Raw genomic sequence first — 13,974 nt, 5'->3', positions numbered from 1 at the left:
TATTCTAGTTTGAATACTAATTGGCATTCATCATCCATCCTTGAATGCAATTACTGTATTTTTCACACTATAAGTTGCACTTAAAATACTTTAATTTTCCCATGAATCATCAGTGCACCTTATAATCTGGTGTGTCTTATGTATGAATTCTACCAGTCAGGTTGTAAGGAGCAGTAAGCCACTCTGCTGAAGTACAGAATTATACAGAATTGAAGTTTTCAGTGAAGTATCTCCAGCGCCAAGGCTGGAGCAGTATTAGCACTAGCCGCTAACCGCAGGGTTAGCTTTTTCGCCATTTAGAAGTGACTATTATCGGCCTGTAGCCTGCTGCTAACCCTGGCCACACCCCACATACCCCAGTTCTTTACTACTGTCGCATAATGTGCCTTATAATCCTGTGAAAATAGACCAGATAATAGACGTTTACTGATATTGCACCTTATAATCTGGTGTGCAATTATAGTGTGAAAAATACGATACATTCACAAAGGTTTTCTTATTTTAGTATTTGTTTAGTTGATGAGGACAATGGGGTCCATTATTATAAGAGCAGAGCTGCCAAAAAATTGCACGTTAAACACATAATGAATCAAAATCCTAAGAATATATTAGTGAATGAGGTTGGTTGTCTTTTGTTGATGTTCCCAGTTTTAAATAATCAGAAAAAAACACTAAACATCAATGTATGACATATGTTAAGTGTAAGTCAGTTTTTTCAGTCATAATATTGAAATATCTATTTTACCTTTCACAGTGACACTGAACGCAACCTTGTCATCTTTCGCATCACAAACGTATTCCCCAGAGTCCTTGATCTCAGCATTCAAAACGATCAGAGATCTGAATGCTCCTTCTTCTTCACAGATGAAATGCTCATTACCCGCAATACTCTCATTGTCCTTGTACCAGTGGACTACGCCATTTGTTCTGGAGAGTTCACACTTCAGCACAATAGCATCTGATACCAGTATGTGTCTGTCTGTAGCTATATCTGCTTTTCGCAGAAATGTAAGAGGGGCCTCTGCAATGAAAACAAGCAAGGAATTTTAATTGGGACATGGAGGGGTATTAAATAAAGCACTGTACTGTTCACTATTCTCCACAAAAACTTACCAAGTAATTTCACATGGAAATCCATGACGTCATCTTTAGCGTCACAGACATATTTGCCAGCATCCTTAAGCTCTGCTGAATGAATCGTCAGCTGTCGGCTACTGCCATCTTCAGTGATGGTTATGTTACTGTTCTCTTCAATCTCTTCCCCATTCTTTTTCCAGCTGACTTCAGCATTTGTTCTGGACACGTCACAGTCAAGCAGCACTGTGTCTCCAACGTATTTCTCAACTTCGTAGGCCATTTTTCTTGGACGAATAAATCGCACTGGTGGTTCTGACAAAAACAAAAACAGCCTTGAATTATTTGTAGTCTCAGAGACTTTTTTTGTTATATATTTATCCCAATACTGCAAAGAAAAATACAATTTATGTTACAAAGTTCAATAAATTAAGATACACTTCAAATTGAAACTTTTCGTCATATTTAGGGTATCAAACTAGTTTAAATTTTTTTTTTCTATTTTAATATTTAAAATAGTGTTAGTTTCTGTAAGCTTTTTAGAATGTTTCATTTTTGTTATTTTTCCAGAACAGTCAAAAAGGACAACATGAATCCCTCATAAATTCTGGTAGATAATTGATTGTATGGCAGTTTGTTGGAGTACCTGCAATATTAACAAAGAATGTCACAGAGTCATCAGCTGTGTCGCACACGTATTCTGCAGAATCATTTACTGTTGTCTCTGGTATTATGAGTCTCCTGTAAACACCATCGACTTCCAGGATTAGGTTGTTGTTCTCTTCTACCTCGAGTCCATCACGATACCAGCGCACTGAAGCGTTGGGTCTTGAAATTTCACAACTCAGTACCATCCTCTCTGACGTTTGCTGGCAAAGCTCCATTTGAGACTGGCTTGGAGAAACTATGCGCACTGGGGGTTCTACAGGAACAAATACCACAAACTCAGTACTCAATGCATTTACAAAAATTTAATATTGTTAAGACAAAATTTACCTATTTTAGAGTGTTACATTTTATTTATGATAATACATATGGTTTGCTTCCAGCACTTGGCATAGCACATTTCAGACTTTCTCTTTCTGCAGGTTAGCCACTGACTTAAACAATTTATAAACAATCTCTCTTTACTGTATACCAATACTTAATTTTACCTTTTATGCTGAGATGGAAGAACTTTGAGTCATCAGCAGTGTCGCAGACATATTCTCCAGAATCTTCAACTCTGCCATGAAGAATCTTCAGTCTCCTGTAAGGGCCTTCTGTCTTCAGCTTTATATTTTCACTTTCTTGAAGTTTCTGTCCATCCTTGAGCCAAGTCACTTTTCCATTTGGGCGAGAAAGTTCACAGCTGAGGACTATTTCCTCTGGAACGTGACGATCAAGATGAACATCTTCTTTGGGATAAACTATCATTACAGGGGGCTCTGTGGAGGGAAGAACATAAACATATGCTCATTTTATCTTTGTTATATCTGGATTTGGCTAAAATCTCATGAGGATACAATCCAAATACTAGTCATATTAAGTGACAAAGTATATTAATGCATCTCAAACTATTGGAACATCATTAAAAAGTTAATTTATTTATATAAAATGAAATCGGCTTCTCCATAAAAGCTGTCAACAGAGGAAAGCAGGAAGTGCTGTAAGATTTTGTGGGAAAAACTGCACTGACTTTAGACTTGATAATAAAACACAGTGGATCAACACCAGCAGATGTTAAGACATGTCTCTCCAAACCATCACTGATTGTGGAAACTTCACACTTGACCTCAAGCAGTTTGGACTGTGTGTCTCTCCACTCTTCCTCCAGACTCAGGTCCAAATGAAATGTAAAATTTACTCATGGTCAGTGATGGTTTGGAGAGACATGTCATCTGCTGGTGTTGGTCCACTTTGTTATATAAAGCCTGAAGTCACCACAGTGTTTTCCCAGAAAATTTTACAGCACTTCATGCTTCCCTCTGCTGGCAACTTTTATGGAGATGCGGATTTCATTTTCCCGCAGGACTTTGCACACTGGCCAAGGTACCAATCTTATGTCATATTTTAATTTTTGAAAATGCACTAGTAAATGTTGTCTGTTTGTGTATACATTAAACATAAATCTCAGTATTAAAGTTCACTGACCTCTTACATTAACCTTGAATATTAAGGCACTGTCTCCTGCACGGCAAGTGTACACCCCAGCATCAGACAGCTGAACTGACTGAATAATCAGTTTTCGTATGGTGTTTTCTGTCTCTATCAAGACTCTGTCACTAGACTGTATTTCAACTCCATCCTTGTACCACTGTGTAGCGGCATCACACCTGGACACCTCACAACAAAGGGACAGACTGTCCTGTTCCACAATATTTCTGTGGAGCTCTTCCTCTGGGATATAGACAAATGTCACCGGAGGTGCTGCAAAGAAAGAGAAAAAAGTACATTAGTTAATGACGAGTCCCCTTTACTGTCTGCACATTTTGCACTATATTTTCTATAAAGCATGCATTAACGTCAAGCGCTGATGATGGCTTGGGCAGCTCTGGAGAATTCTGTCTCCACTCTAAAAGCCAAAAAGGAATACAAATAAATAATACAGTTAATGAAAGCTTGGTGAGGATGAAGTGCGGTTAAGTACAGAGATAATGGTCACTTGGCATGCTGATCCCCTCACATGGTTTCTTCTTAAACAAAAAGCACCAAGACATTGGATAGATGGAAGGTAGAGATGGCGAAAGGAGCAAAAATATTGCAAATAGCTTTGCGCAGCTTAAAAAAAAAAAAAACAATGATCCTGTATTAGAAAAATGGTTAAGTAGCCCACAGAAGCAGCAGGATGGATCTGTCCAAAGATACAGAGGAATGCTTTTAACCCATGGAAACAAAACAGTACACGGTGATGTATTGGTTAGTCAGTCATATGACAGTCTTTCAGATGAGCTTGGCGTGTCACCTTTAATGTCCACATAAAATTCGCTGATATCATCAGCTGTATTACAACTGTAAAACCCAGAGTGGGAAAGCGTAGCTGACTGGATAATCAAAGTCCTCAGGGTGTGCTCTGATTGGACGAAAACTCCAGACTGAGGTAGGAGCTTGGTTCCATCCTTGTACCACTGGACCGTGACTGTGGGATCAGATACCTCGCATTGGAGAACGAGGGGTGAGCCTGCTTCAGTGGATTTGTTCTTCTCAGTCTCTGGGTCAGCTGTGAACATCACTGGTGGAGCTAGGAGCATTTTCATTCATTCAAAGAAATTCATGTGATTACCAGATTTGTAGACAAGTTCGCTCTGCCAATGCTTTTGTCTTTAAAGTTATTAATTATTTTACTGATTGATGAGGGGGAAAGACAACAAAAAGGTGTGTGTGTGTGAAATGTTGAAATGAGATTTCCACTACTATTAATCAATATGGAGGTACATTTTGTTACATGTTGTTGCTCGAAAGATGTTACAATCGCTGAGCAACTAGAATGATTAAACAGTGAAGAAATGTGAAATGGCTAAAACTATGAATTATTTACAATGTTGTGTAAAAATTTGCATTGTTCATCGGGGATGAAGGATCAGGTGTTGGACACAATTTACGCTTGGATTTTTTATTCAGTATTGAGGTTTTCAGTATTTGGTTAAATACATTTAATTGTTAAAGTTTTAAAAGGACAAACAGCATTTAGTGGATGAAGCGTTATTTGACACATTGTTAGTGGTTTTGAGAAAAAGTATGTAGACTCAAAATCACCTGCAACATCCACCTTGAATGCTATGTGATCATTCCTAGCTTCACAGCTGTACACTCCCGTGTGTTCGAGCTCAGCTGAATGGATGATCATTGTCCTCATGGTGCCCTCTGATTGGATGTCAAGGCCAGTCTGTTGGAGGAGTGGTACTCTATCTTTGAGCCAGGAAACTTGGGCAGCTGGGTCAGAGATTTCACACTGAAGTATAATAGGGCAGCCTGCTTCAATGAACTTGTTCTTTGCCACTTCTGGAAGTTCAGAGAACCTTGTGGGAGGAACTATGGAAATTTTGGAGATTTAGAGATCAAAAGTGAACAAACTACGAACATCTACTACCAAACAGTCCATCTAGATCTCACCAGCAGTGTGTTACACAGTACATTTCCACATTCTGATTATCCTCAAATGTCATTACTTTAAATTAACTAAATAAAAGGTAACTACAATAAATAAATACTGACATGTTAAAAAACTGCCTTTAAAACATTTGGAATGCCTTATATATTTATTATTATAATATATTAACACTTTAGTGCCCTGGTCTGATACTTGAAAACTGTTATATATTTAGTTCTTAATTTTTTTTCTGATACTAAATAGTCTGTACTTAATTTTCATCATGACAAGAAATTAAAAATGAAAGGATATTCTCTATATTTTGCACAGTACTGTACTTTAATTAAATATGGTGGAATCATAAAAATCACCTTGAACATCCACTCTGAATGACACAGCATCATCAGGAGTACCACAGGTGTAGTGTCCACTGTCAGAAAGCTTGGCTGACTGAATAGTTAATTTCCTCAAATTTCCATCTCTTTGGATATTAAGATCATTTTTGGGGGAGAGCTCTTTGCCATCTTTCCACCAGGAAACCCGGTCTGCAGAGTCTGAAATCTCACATTTCAGAACAATTGGTGAGCCTACTTCAATGCATATGCTCCTCTCCATCTCTGACAATGGTCTGAACCTCTGTGATGGCACTACAAATTGTAAGCAGCATAAAGAAAAAAGCAGCTTTAATTTTTTCTTTTTTTTGCAACTATACCACTGCTTCCACATATTAAGGTTTACTTATGTTGGCAATCAAAGAATAAGCCAAGCTATCTAGCAGTTGAGCTAAGGCAGTAAGAATGCTGAAGACTAAACTAATGTAGTGTAAAGAATCTGTCTGCAAATCACCTTTGATTTCCACGTTGAACGTGATGGCATCAGAGTCTGTCTTGCAGCTGTAAGTTCCACCGTGAGACAGTTTAGCTGAATTTACAGAGAGTTTTCGTTTCGTACCCTCAGACAGTATCACAACTCCAGCTTGAGACAGCACCTCATCCCCATCTTTGTACCAGCAAACCTGTGCAGCAGCATCTGAGACCTCACACTGTAGTTCAAAGGGGTCTCCAACTGCAGCGCATTTATTCCTCTGAGCTTCAGTGACAGCGGAGAGCTTGACTGGGGGTGCTATGGGCATCATTATAAGGATATAATTATTGAAATAGTTAGTTATCACAGAACAAATACATACATTTATTACAAGTACTGAATCTCTACAGAAAGATTCTTAAGAGTTGCACCAAAACATGGCTTAAATTGGTGATATGTCACATAAGAGAGAGATTATGGCATATTTATATGCCTACAAGAATATACAGGCAAGCCAATAAATCTGAAAAAGCTTAAACACAGAACCCAACAAGACACAAAGACAATGAAGACATGGACACGATGTGACATTAGTAGCGCAAGAGTAAATGACTGAGACTATTGAAAGACACAGACATTTAACAATGAAGACGGAAGCAAACATGATATGAAGAGTGAAAGTTGAAAGAAAATGTTTTTAGTAGATATTAAATATATTACTCATAGATGTCGGATAAGTAAAGGATTTAAAAGACGAATGAAAATATCTAGTTAGGTACAGTTATTGTGCTAACCACTACAAATGTGAAGTAAACTGCCCCTTAACTGGTCCTATACGATATATTTTGCATATTAACTGGTGATGTCTAGGGTTACAGTTATGTTGCAAGGTTGTATTGAACGATAGCGAACACAAATATCACTTTAATTAAGCAGTGAATTTATTACTTCTGCTAGTGTCACTATGTTTGAGGTCTTGCATTTATCTCATATTTTGGTTTTCCAGATCATTGCAGATCACTTGTTTCCTTAATTTATGAGTTAAGACTTGTAATCAAGCTAAAAACTAAACTGGACAGGTTAGTCAATTGGATTAGAGAACCATCAAAGTAGCTAGATTACTTCCAGTGAATAGTGGCTAGTTTTGCAACATTAAACAAAATTCAGTTCAGTACATATAAAAGAAAAATATTTGGAATTTAGTTTAGACTTATTCAAACAAAGTTGTCCACAGAATACTATTAGTGATCACTGCATGATTGAAGGGGTTAGTATTGTAATCTGATGGGTTGAGCTGTCAAAGATGATGAAGGAATCACCTGGTGGATCCACAGCAAACTGGTGGTCAGTATCCTCTGTCTCACAACTGTAAACTCCAGAGTCAGGCAGCTCAGCCCAATGACTTCTTAAAGTACCTTCAAAGGTACTCAATGTATCTCTTGATTGGCTGACTGTTGGATATTTTTGCCAGTTTTCTTCTTCGCTGTACCAGCAGACCTGAGCTTTTGAATTTAAATTCTCCCTTTGTGGAAAGGTGACGGAGTCTCCTTCATCTGCCATTATTTCGTTTTTACCAGTCTCAGGAACTGTTGGACTTTTCAGTAGTACATCCTCTGTAATTGTTGGACTTTTCAGTGGTGCAGCCTCTGGAATTGTTGTACTTTTCAGTAGTACAGTCTCAGGAATTGGACTTTTCAGTGGTGCAGCTTCTGAAATTGGGCTTTTCCTTGGTGCAGCTTCAGAAATTGGACTTTTCAGTGGTGCAGCTTCAGGAATTGGACTTTCCAGGGGTGCAGCTTCAGAAATTGGACTTTTCAGCTGTGCAGCTTCAGGAATTGTTGGACTTTTCAGCTGTGCAGCTTCAGGAATAGTTGGACTTTTCAGCGGTGCAGCTTCAGGAATTGTTGGACTTTTCAGCGGTGCAGCTAAAGGGTTTGATTAAGCATGTTTTAATTCAAGTAGATCATATTAACTTAGCTTTTGTATTTTTGTAAGTGTAGGACACTCATGGCAACTTGTTTACATGCACTGCACAATGTGCAGTAAAAGTCTAAAATAATACTGTGTAATTATGAGTAGGTTATACAATATGTATTTTCTTTGTGAATCTATTCTGTGTAATCTTGTTTGTAAGATCTTTCTAGCATATTATTAGTTAAATTTTGCTTACAATGGTCCACAATATGCACAACAGTAACAACATATAATAACATGGATCAAACTAGGTTTTAAATCACCTTTGACATACACCTTAAATTTTATGACATCATCCATTGCCTCGCAGTTGTATACTCCTGAGTGCCAGAGCTCTGCTGTTGGGATAACCACTCTCCGTATGCAGTCCTCTGACTGGATCACTATTCCGTTTTTATTCTGAAGTTGTATTCCATCCTTGTACCAAGACACTGGAGCTTCGGGGTCTGCTATTTCACACTGCAGTACTAGAGGCATGCCACACTCAGTGGTCTTGTGCCTGGCAGTCTCAGGTAGTGGTGCAAATTTCACCGGTTTAAATGCAGGTGCTTTAGTTTTGGAAAGACAAAAGTTGTGTCACAGAATGAGTTATCTAGTCATATAGAGTACAGGTATATTGTGTTTTGCCTCTGTCAGTTATACAACATTTGAGCAAAAGGCAAGACATTGTTAGTTGCTTTTACACTAATTCATGTTATGTAAAACACATAGCCTTGAGTCACCTTTTACTTTGTGTTGATACGTCCTAGACTGATCCTTTGTCTCAGCTCTGTACACCTCTTTGTGAGGTATGTTTGATAACTGAGCAAACTGTTTCTCTGAGGTGAGATTAGACTTTATGTTTGTCCAGTCTTGTTGGTGGATTATTGACATTTCATCATGCCCACCGATTTGGGCCTTCCGTTCAGAGGTCTCATTTAAGAGGCTGAGACAGACTGTTTCAGGAGAATTCTGCTTAGAGGTCTCATTGAGTTCTTTTGGACAGTATGTTTGAGCAGTTTTCTGCTCAGAGATCTTATGACATATTCCAAAAGAGTCTGCTTCTGGAGGTTTCTGCTCAGAGATCTTGTTCCATACTCCAAGCATGTCTGCTTCAGGAGGAAGTACTGAAATCTCATTTAGTGCTTCGAGATTGTCTGCTTCAGGATGCTTCCACTGCAAGGGCTCATTCAGTACTCTGAGGTAGTCTGCTTCATGAGACCTTTGATCAGAGATCTCACACTGTACTGTGAGTGAGTCTGTTTCTGAAAGTTTCTGCTCAGAAATCTCATTCTGTACGCTAAGATAGTCTGGGTCAGAATGTGTCAGCTCAGAGATCTCGCACTGTACTGTGAGACTGTCTTCGTCAGACGGTTTCAGCTCTAAGATCTCACTTTGTAATCTAAGATAGTCTGGGTGAGAAAGTTTTAGCTCTGAGATCTCACTCTGTACTGTGAGACTGTTTTCGTCAGACGGTATCAGCTCTGAGATCTCACTTTGTACTCTAAGATAGTCTGGATCAGAACATTTTAGCTCTGAGATCTCACTCTGTACTGTGAGACTGTCTGGATCAGAAAATTTCAGCTCTGAGCTCTCACTCTGTACTGTGAGACTGTCTGAGTCAAAAAGTTTCAGCTCTGAGATCTCACTCTGTACTGTGAAACTGTCTAAATTAGAAAGTTTTAGCTCAGAGATCCCACTCTGTGCCATGAGACTGTCCACGTCAGAAAGTTTGAGCTCAGAGATCTCATCCAGTTCTCTGCTGTAGTCTGCTTCAGGAGTTTTCTTCTCGGATATCTCATTTAGTACACTGTAACAGTCTTCTTCATGGTGCTTCTGCTCAACAATATCTTTCAGTACACTGAGACAGTCCACTTCAGGAGGCTTCTTCTCAGAGATCTCATTCGGTACTCTGAGACATTCCGCTTCAGGGGGCACGTTGTCCGGGACTTCTTGAGTAGTTGAGAAATTCATCTTTGGAGCTAGGGTGTGTCAAGTTGTATAGAGAGAGATCTGTATTACTATTAAGAAAAATAAAACAAATTGAATCTGAAACTCACCTCAGAGTTGATTATATTACTATATTAAATTTAAATATCTTAAATTATATATGATATTTGATTCGTTTTCAGAATATCAAAGACAGCATAAAAAAGTTTAATTCATTACATTAAGAATTTGACATTGTTTTAGGTGATTTCAAATACCATATTAGTCATTTGTCATAGAAATATGGTCTTTGTTAGATGTAAAATGTCTTGATGGGTTTTTTAATTTCTTAGTGGACTCAAGTAACTTCATGAAGCCTGTGACAATCTCCGCAGACGATCTGTCGTATTGAAGTAAGCCATGCAAGTTGCTGATTTGTAGTTATTCAGATTCAGTTAATGAATCAGAATGGAAAATGGCATTAGATGGTTATGTTGAAATGGCATGTACTTTGCTCTCATCATTTGCTGAATGATGGAGCTAACTATTTAAATCACCTTCACGATCCACCTTAAATGCTAAAACATCATCCGTACGAATCTCTTGCACTCCGAAGGGACTTCGGTCTTCTTCGTAAAGGCACTCAGCTTTCGCGTTGATCGGTTTTTGGGGCTGTTGCCATTCTTCTTCGTAGCCACATACTTGGGCAGAGGAATCAGATATCATAGGCTCAACTTGATCTGGACATCTTTCCTCAGTGATTTCGCTCTTCGCAACTTCAGGGGCCGTTGTGAACCTCAGGGAATCAGCTATGGTTGCATGATGTGCAAAAAGAAAACCTTCAAATGTGTTTTCAACTTCTCAATCAGACGTACTGATAAAAGATGTGTACTCAGTGATTGTTAATTTCAAGATTTTAGAACAAAAAAAAAAGAAAAGAGACGACCATATGGTAGTGGTCTAGAGAAAAGTCAATCACTGGGTAAAGCAAAAACAGAAAACACTGTTAATTGATGATCCTTCAAGATTAGTCATTTGTTCTGCTGTGCTCAGCATTTCATTCACCCACTCATTCGTTCTCATTTCAAGCATGTATTCTTTCATTCTCACTGCAAGAAATCACAACAGTGGTTCTAAAAAGCATGGGGAAGATCAAACAGCAAATGGAAAGTTTATTGTGATGTTCTGCAAGAATGAAGATGTGCAAGACTACACATTTCACGTACTTGTTAGCGGGGAAGAAGGATTTGCAGACCAACTGGATGTTGGCTCAAGACACAAAAGCGTGGATTAGTGTGGGAAGCATTTTTTAAAGGATGGGTAAAACAAGGTGCACTGAAGTATCTTGAGGAACAGCCTTGCCTTACGAAGGGTTAAACACCACCACAGTTATGGGCGCAGAGGCACTGGGTTAAATATGCACAGGGTGGAGTAGCATTATATCACCTTTAATATCCACAGTGCACTGGACAGAGTCATCATAGATCTCACCCTTGTACACCTCAGAGTGAGACAGCTCGGCTGTTAGGAAAGCCACAAAGAACACATTAAGCTGACTAGCCTCAACCATGTCAATGCTCCTAAATAAGAATGGGGTAGAAATAATACTGGCACACCACCTTTGTCCACATTAAACTGGATGGGATCATCTGATGTCCATGGTCTCTCTTCTCCAGTGTAAGGTGTCTCAGATGATTTGATGATTAAAGGTCTAATTGATTCTTCTGATTTAATTTGAGGCTCTGATTCAAATCCATCTTGATGCAGCATCTCATCATCGTTTTGTACCATCTCTTGGTAGCCACACTTAATAGAATCCAAGATTTCATACTGTACTGCAATGGGGATGCTTTCTTCAATATCTGTGTTCTTCTCAACATCTTGAGCCTCTAGCGGTTCCAAAGGTGAAGCTACAGATGATCATTGATACAAGAATACTTTACACAGTTTTGTTGACTAGTTAGTTCAACTAAAATGTGTGTAATGGCCTTTAAAGCCAATGATATGCACAAGTTCCATAGAACAAATACAGGTAAAGAGAGCTGGAAACCTACACAGAGCGCAAAATTGTTAGTTGCCACTCCAAAACAGCTAGTAGATTACAGGCAAATATTCAAAAAATCACCTTCATCTTGCACATTAAACTGGATGACATCATCCTTTCTCACACAGTCGTAGTGTCCAGACTCGGAAGCCTGTGCTGTCTTGGCAGCAGCTAGTGTCCTTCTGGAATCCTTCCTTTTGATTTGAGGTTGACTTTTTGAGATGAGCTCTACTCCATCCTCGTACCAACACACCTTGGCTGGTGGGTCTGAGATCTCACAGTGTAGATCAGTGGGGTAGTCTGCTTCAAAAAGCTGGTTCTTCACAGCCTCTGGGAAGGCTGAGAACATCACTGGTGGAGCTTTATATGATATGATATGGAATATACAAAATGTTAATATCTCACATATTACAGAAAAAAAATCCCATTCTGACTAATCTGTGATCTCTCAGACCGTCTGCCATGAAGCAAGTTAAACAAAGTAATGCACAACATGTAACAACAGTATCAATCAGCTGCTCACAAGACAAGATGCATAGGTAAGAGGCATGTCCATAACAGCAGTGCTATGAGACAAAGACAACGCAGTAGGCCTTTTGAGGTTAGTTTGCATCTAGTTTCTTTTTTAAATGCAACTGGGTTACTGAATGTACAGGTTTCTCAAAAACCACAAATCACCTTTGATATCCACAGAGAACTGGACAGAGTCGTCAGACGTGTTGCAGCGGTAAATTCCCGAATGACTGGGATCTGCTGACTGGACTACCAACATCCTCAGCGTGCCCTCAGCTTCAGTGCCCCAGCCAGTCTCTGATAGGAGCTCTGTTTCATTCTTGTACCAGCGGACGTGGGCTGTAGGGTCTGATACCTCACAGCGGAGCTCAAAACGGCTGCCGGCTTCAATGCATTTTTTCTTCTCGTTTTCCAGAACAGCCGAGAACCGCACTGGTACAGCTACAGGTAACGATTCATGACAGAATCATCAAGATTTTAACAGAGGAAAGTTTTTTTTCCACATTACAACAAACAGAAAAGAAAAAGCTGTGACACTGAGACAACATTTAAGAAATGTGATAATGTCAATACAATAAAACAATATCCAGGTAATGAGAACACAGCAGCACAAATAAACACTCTCAAACACCTTTAAAGAATATCAAGGAAGAGCAACACAGAAGGCATTGGGGAATTAGTGGCGTTAATGGTAGAAGAAGACGCCTAGTTAATACAGGTTATATAAGTAATAATAAGGATGGCAGAATCACCTCTGATCTCCACATGAAACTCGACGGCGTCATCTTTTGTTGCACACCTGTACACACCAGAGTGAGACAGGGCTGCTGTCTGAATGATTATTCTCCGCATGCAGCCCTCTGATTGGATGATTACTCCAGATTCTACGAGAATTTGCTTCCCTTCCTTGAACCAGTGGACTTGTGCAGTTGAGTCTGATATCTCGCACTGCAGAACAACGGTGCAGCCTGCTTCAGCACACTTTCTCCTCTCAATGCCCGGGACAGCTGAGAACCTCACCGGTGGAGCTATAGATATTTTAAAGTGTTTTTTAATTTTCTGATAGCTCTTCATTCCAGCATTATAATTTCAATTATAATTTAAACAACTGTGTCATCCTTAACGTTTCATTAGGCTGAACTAATATAATACTAAACTATTATAAACAGTTATTAATGCAGAACTAGGACTAGGACAAAGTAGCCTGGCCAAACAATATTGAGCAATTCCTCATATTGACCAAAAGAAAACTAAATCACCTTTAACTTCCACAATGAACTGGACTGCAGCACCCTTTGTCTTGCAGCTGTACACCCCAGAATGGAAAAATTCAGCCTTTTGGATTACCAGTGTCCTCTGAGTGCTATCACACTGGATGTCTAGTCCACTCTGTGGCAGGAGTTTTGCTCCATCTTTGTACCAGGAGACCTGGGCACTCGGATCTGAGAGCTCACACTGAAGTACAATCGGACAGCCAGCTTCAATCGACTTGTTTCTCTCAGCCTCTGGAAGCACTGTGAATCTCACAGGTGGGGCTACAGGTGTTTTGATCACGTGTTATTTAGTATTTCAGAACATTTTCATAAAA

General features: G+C 39.2%; 1 protein-coding gene across 3 annotated transcripts in view; it reads right to left on the bottom strand.

Annotated features, from left to right (window-relative positions):
* obsl1b (obscurin like cytoskeletal adaptor 1b) overlaps positions 1-13,974 on the bottom strand; it is a 47,863-nt gene that overhangs the window by 21,096 nt on the left and 12,793 nt on the right. For 2 of the 3 annotated variants that reach the window (XM_049484551.1, XM_049484550.1), the window contains 18 exons: positions 13,646-13,921; positions 13,139-13,414; positions 12,552-12,827; positions 11,955-12,233; positions 11,449-11,739; positions 11,276-11,350; positions 10,387-10,638; positions 8,644-9,882; positions 8,185-8,469; positions 7,267-7,872; positions 5,990-6,256; positions 5,515-5,790; positions 4,810-5,085; positions 3,208-3,483; positions 2,229-2,501; positions 1,721-1,996; positions 1,114-1,389; positions 746-1,021 (listed from right to left, as the gene is read on the bottom strand). In XM_049484551.1, coding sequence (XP_049340508.1) covers positions 746-1,021; positions 1,114-1,389; positions 1,721-1,996; positions 2,229-2,501; positions 3,208-3,483; positions 4,810-5,085; positions 5,515-5,790; positions 5,990-6,256; positions 7,267-7,872; positions 8,185-8,469; positions 8,644-9,882; positions 10,387-10,638; positions 11,276-11,350; positions 11,449-11,739; positions 11,955-12,233; positions 12,552-12,827; positions 13,139-13,414; positions 13,646-13,921 — 6,051 coding nt within the window. The remainder of the gene's footprint in view (positions 1-745; positions 1,022-1,113; positions 1,390-1,720; positions 1,997-2,228; positions 2,502-3,207; positions 3,484-4,809; positions 5,086-5,514; positions 5,791-5,989; positions 6,257-7,266; positions 7,873-8,184; positions 8,470-8,643; positions 9,883-10,386; positions 10,639-11,275; positions 11,351-11,448; positions 11,740-11,954; positions 12,234-12,551; positions 12,828-13,138; positions 13,415-13,645; positions 13,922-13,974) is intronic. The other variant, XM_049484552.1, reaches the window with a different exon arrangement.

Source organism: Astyanax mexicanus, chromosome 11, assembly GCF_023375975.1.
Source record: "Astyanax mexicanus isolate ESR-SI-001 chromosome 11, AstMex3_surface, whole genome shotgun sequence".
In the NCBI taxonomy this organism is placed as follows: Eukaryota; Metazoa; Chordata; class Actinopteri; order Characiformes; family Acestrorhamphidae; genus Astyanax; species Astyanax mexicanus.
The sequence above is the reverse complement of the archived record's forward strand: the minus strand, read 5'-3'. Positions and strand labels throughout refer to the sequence as shown.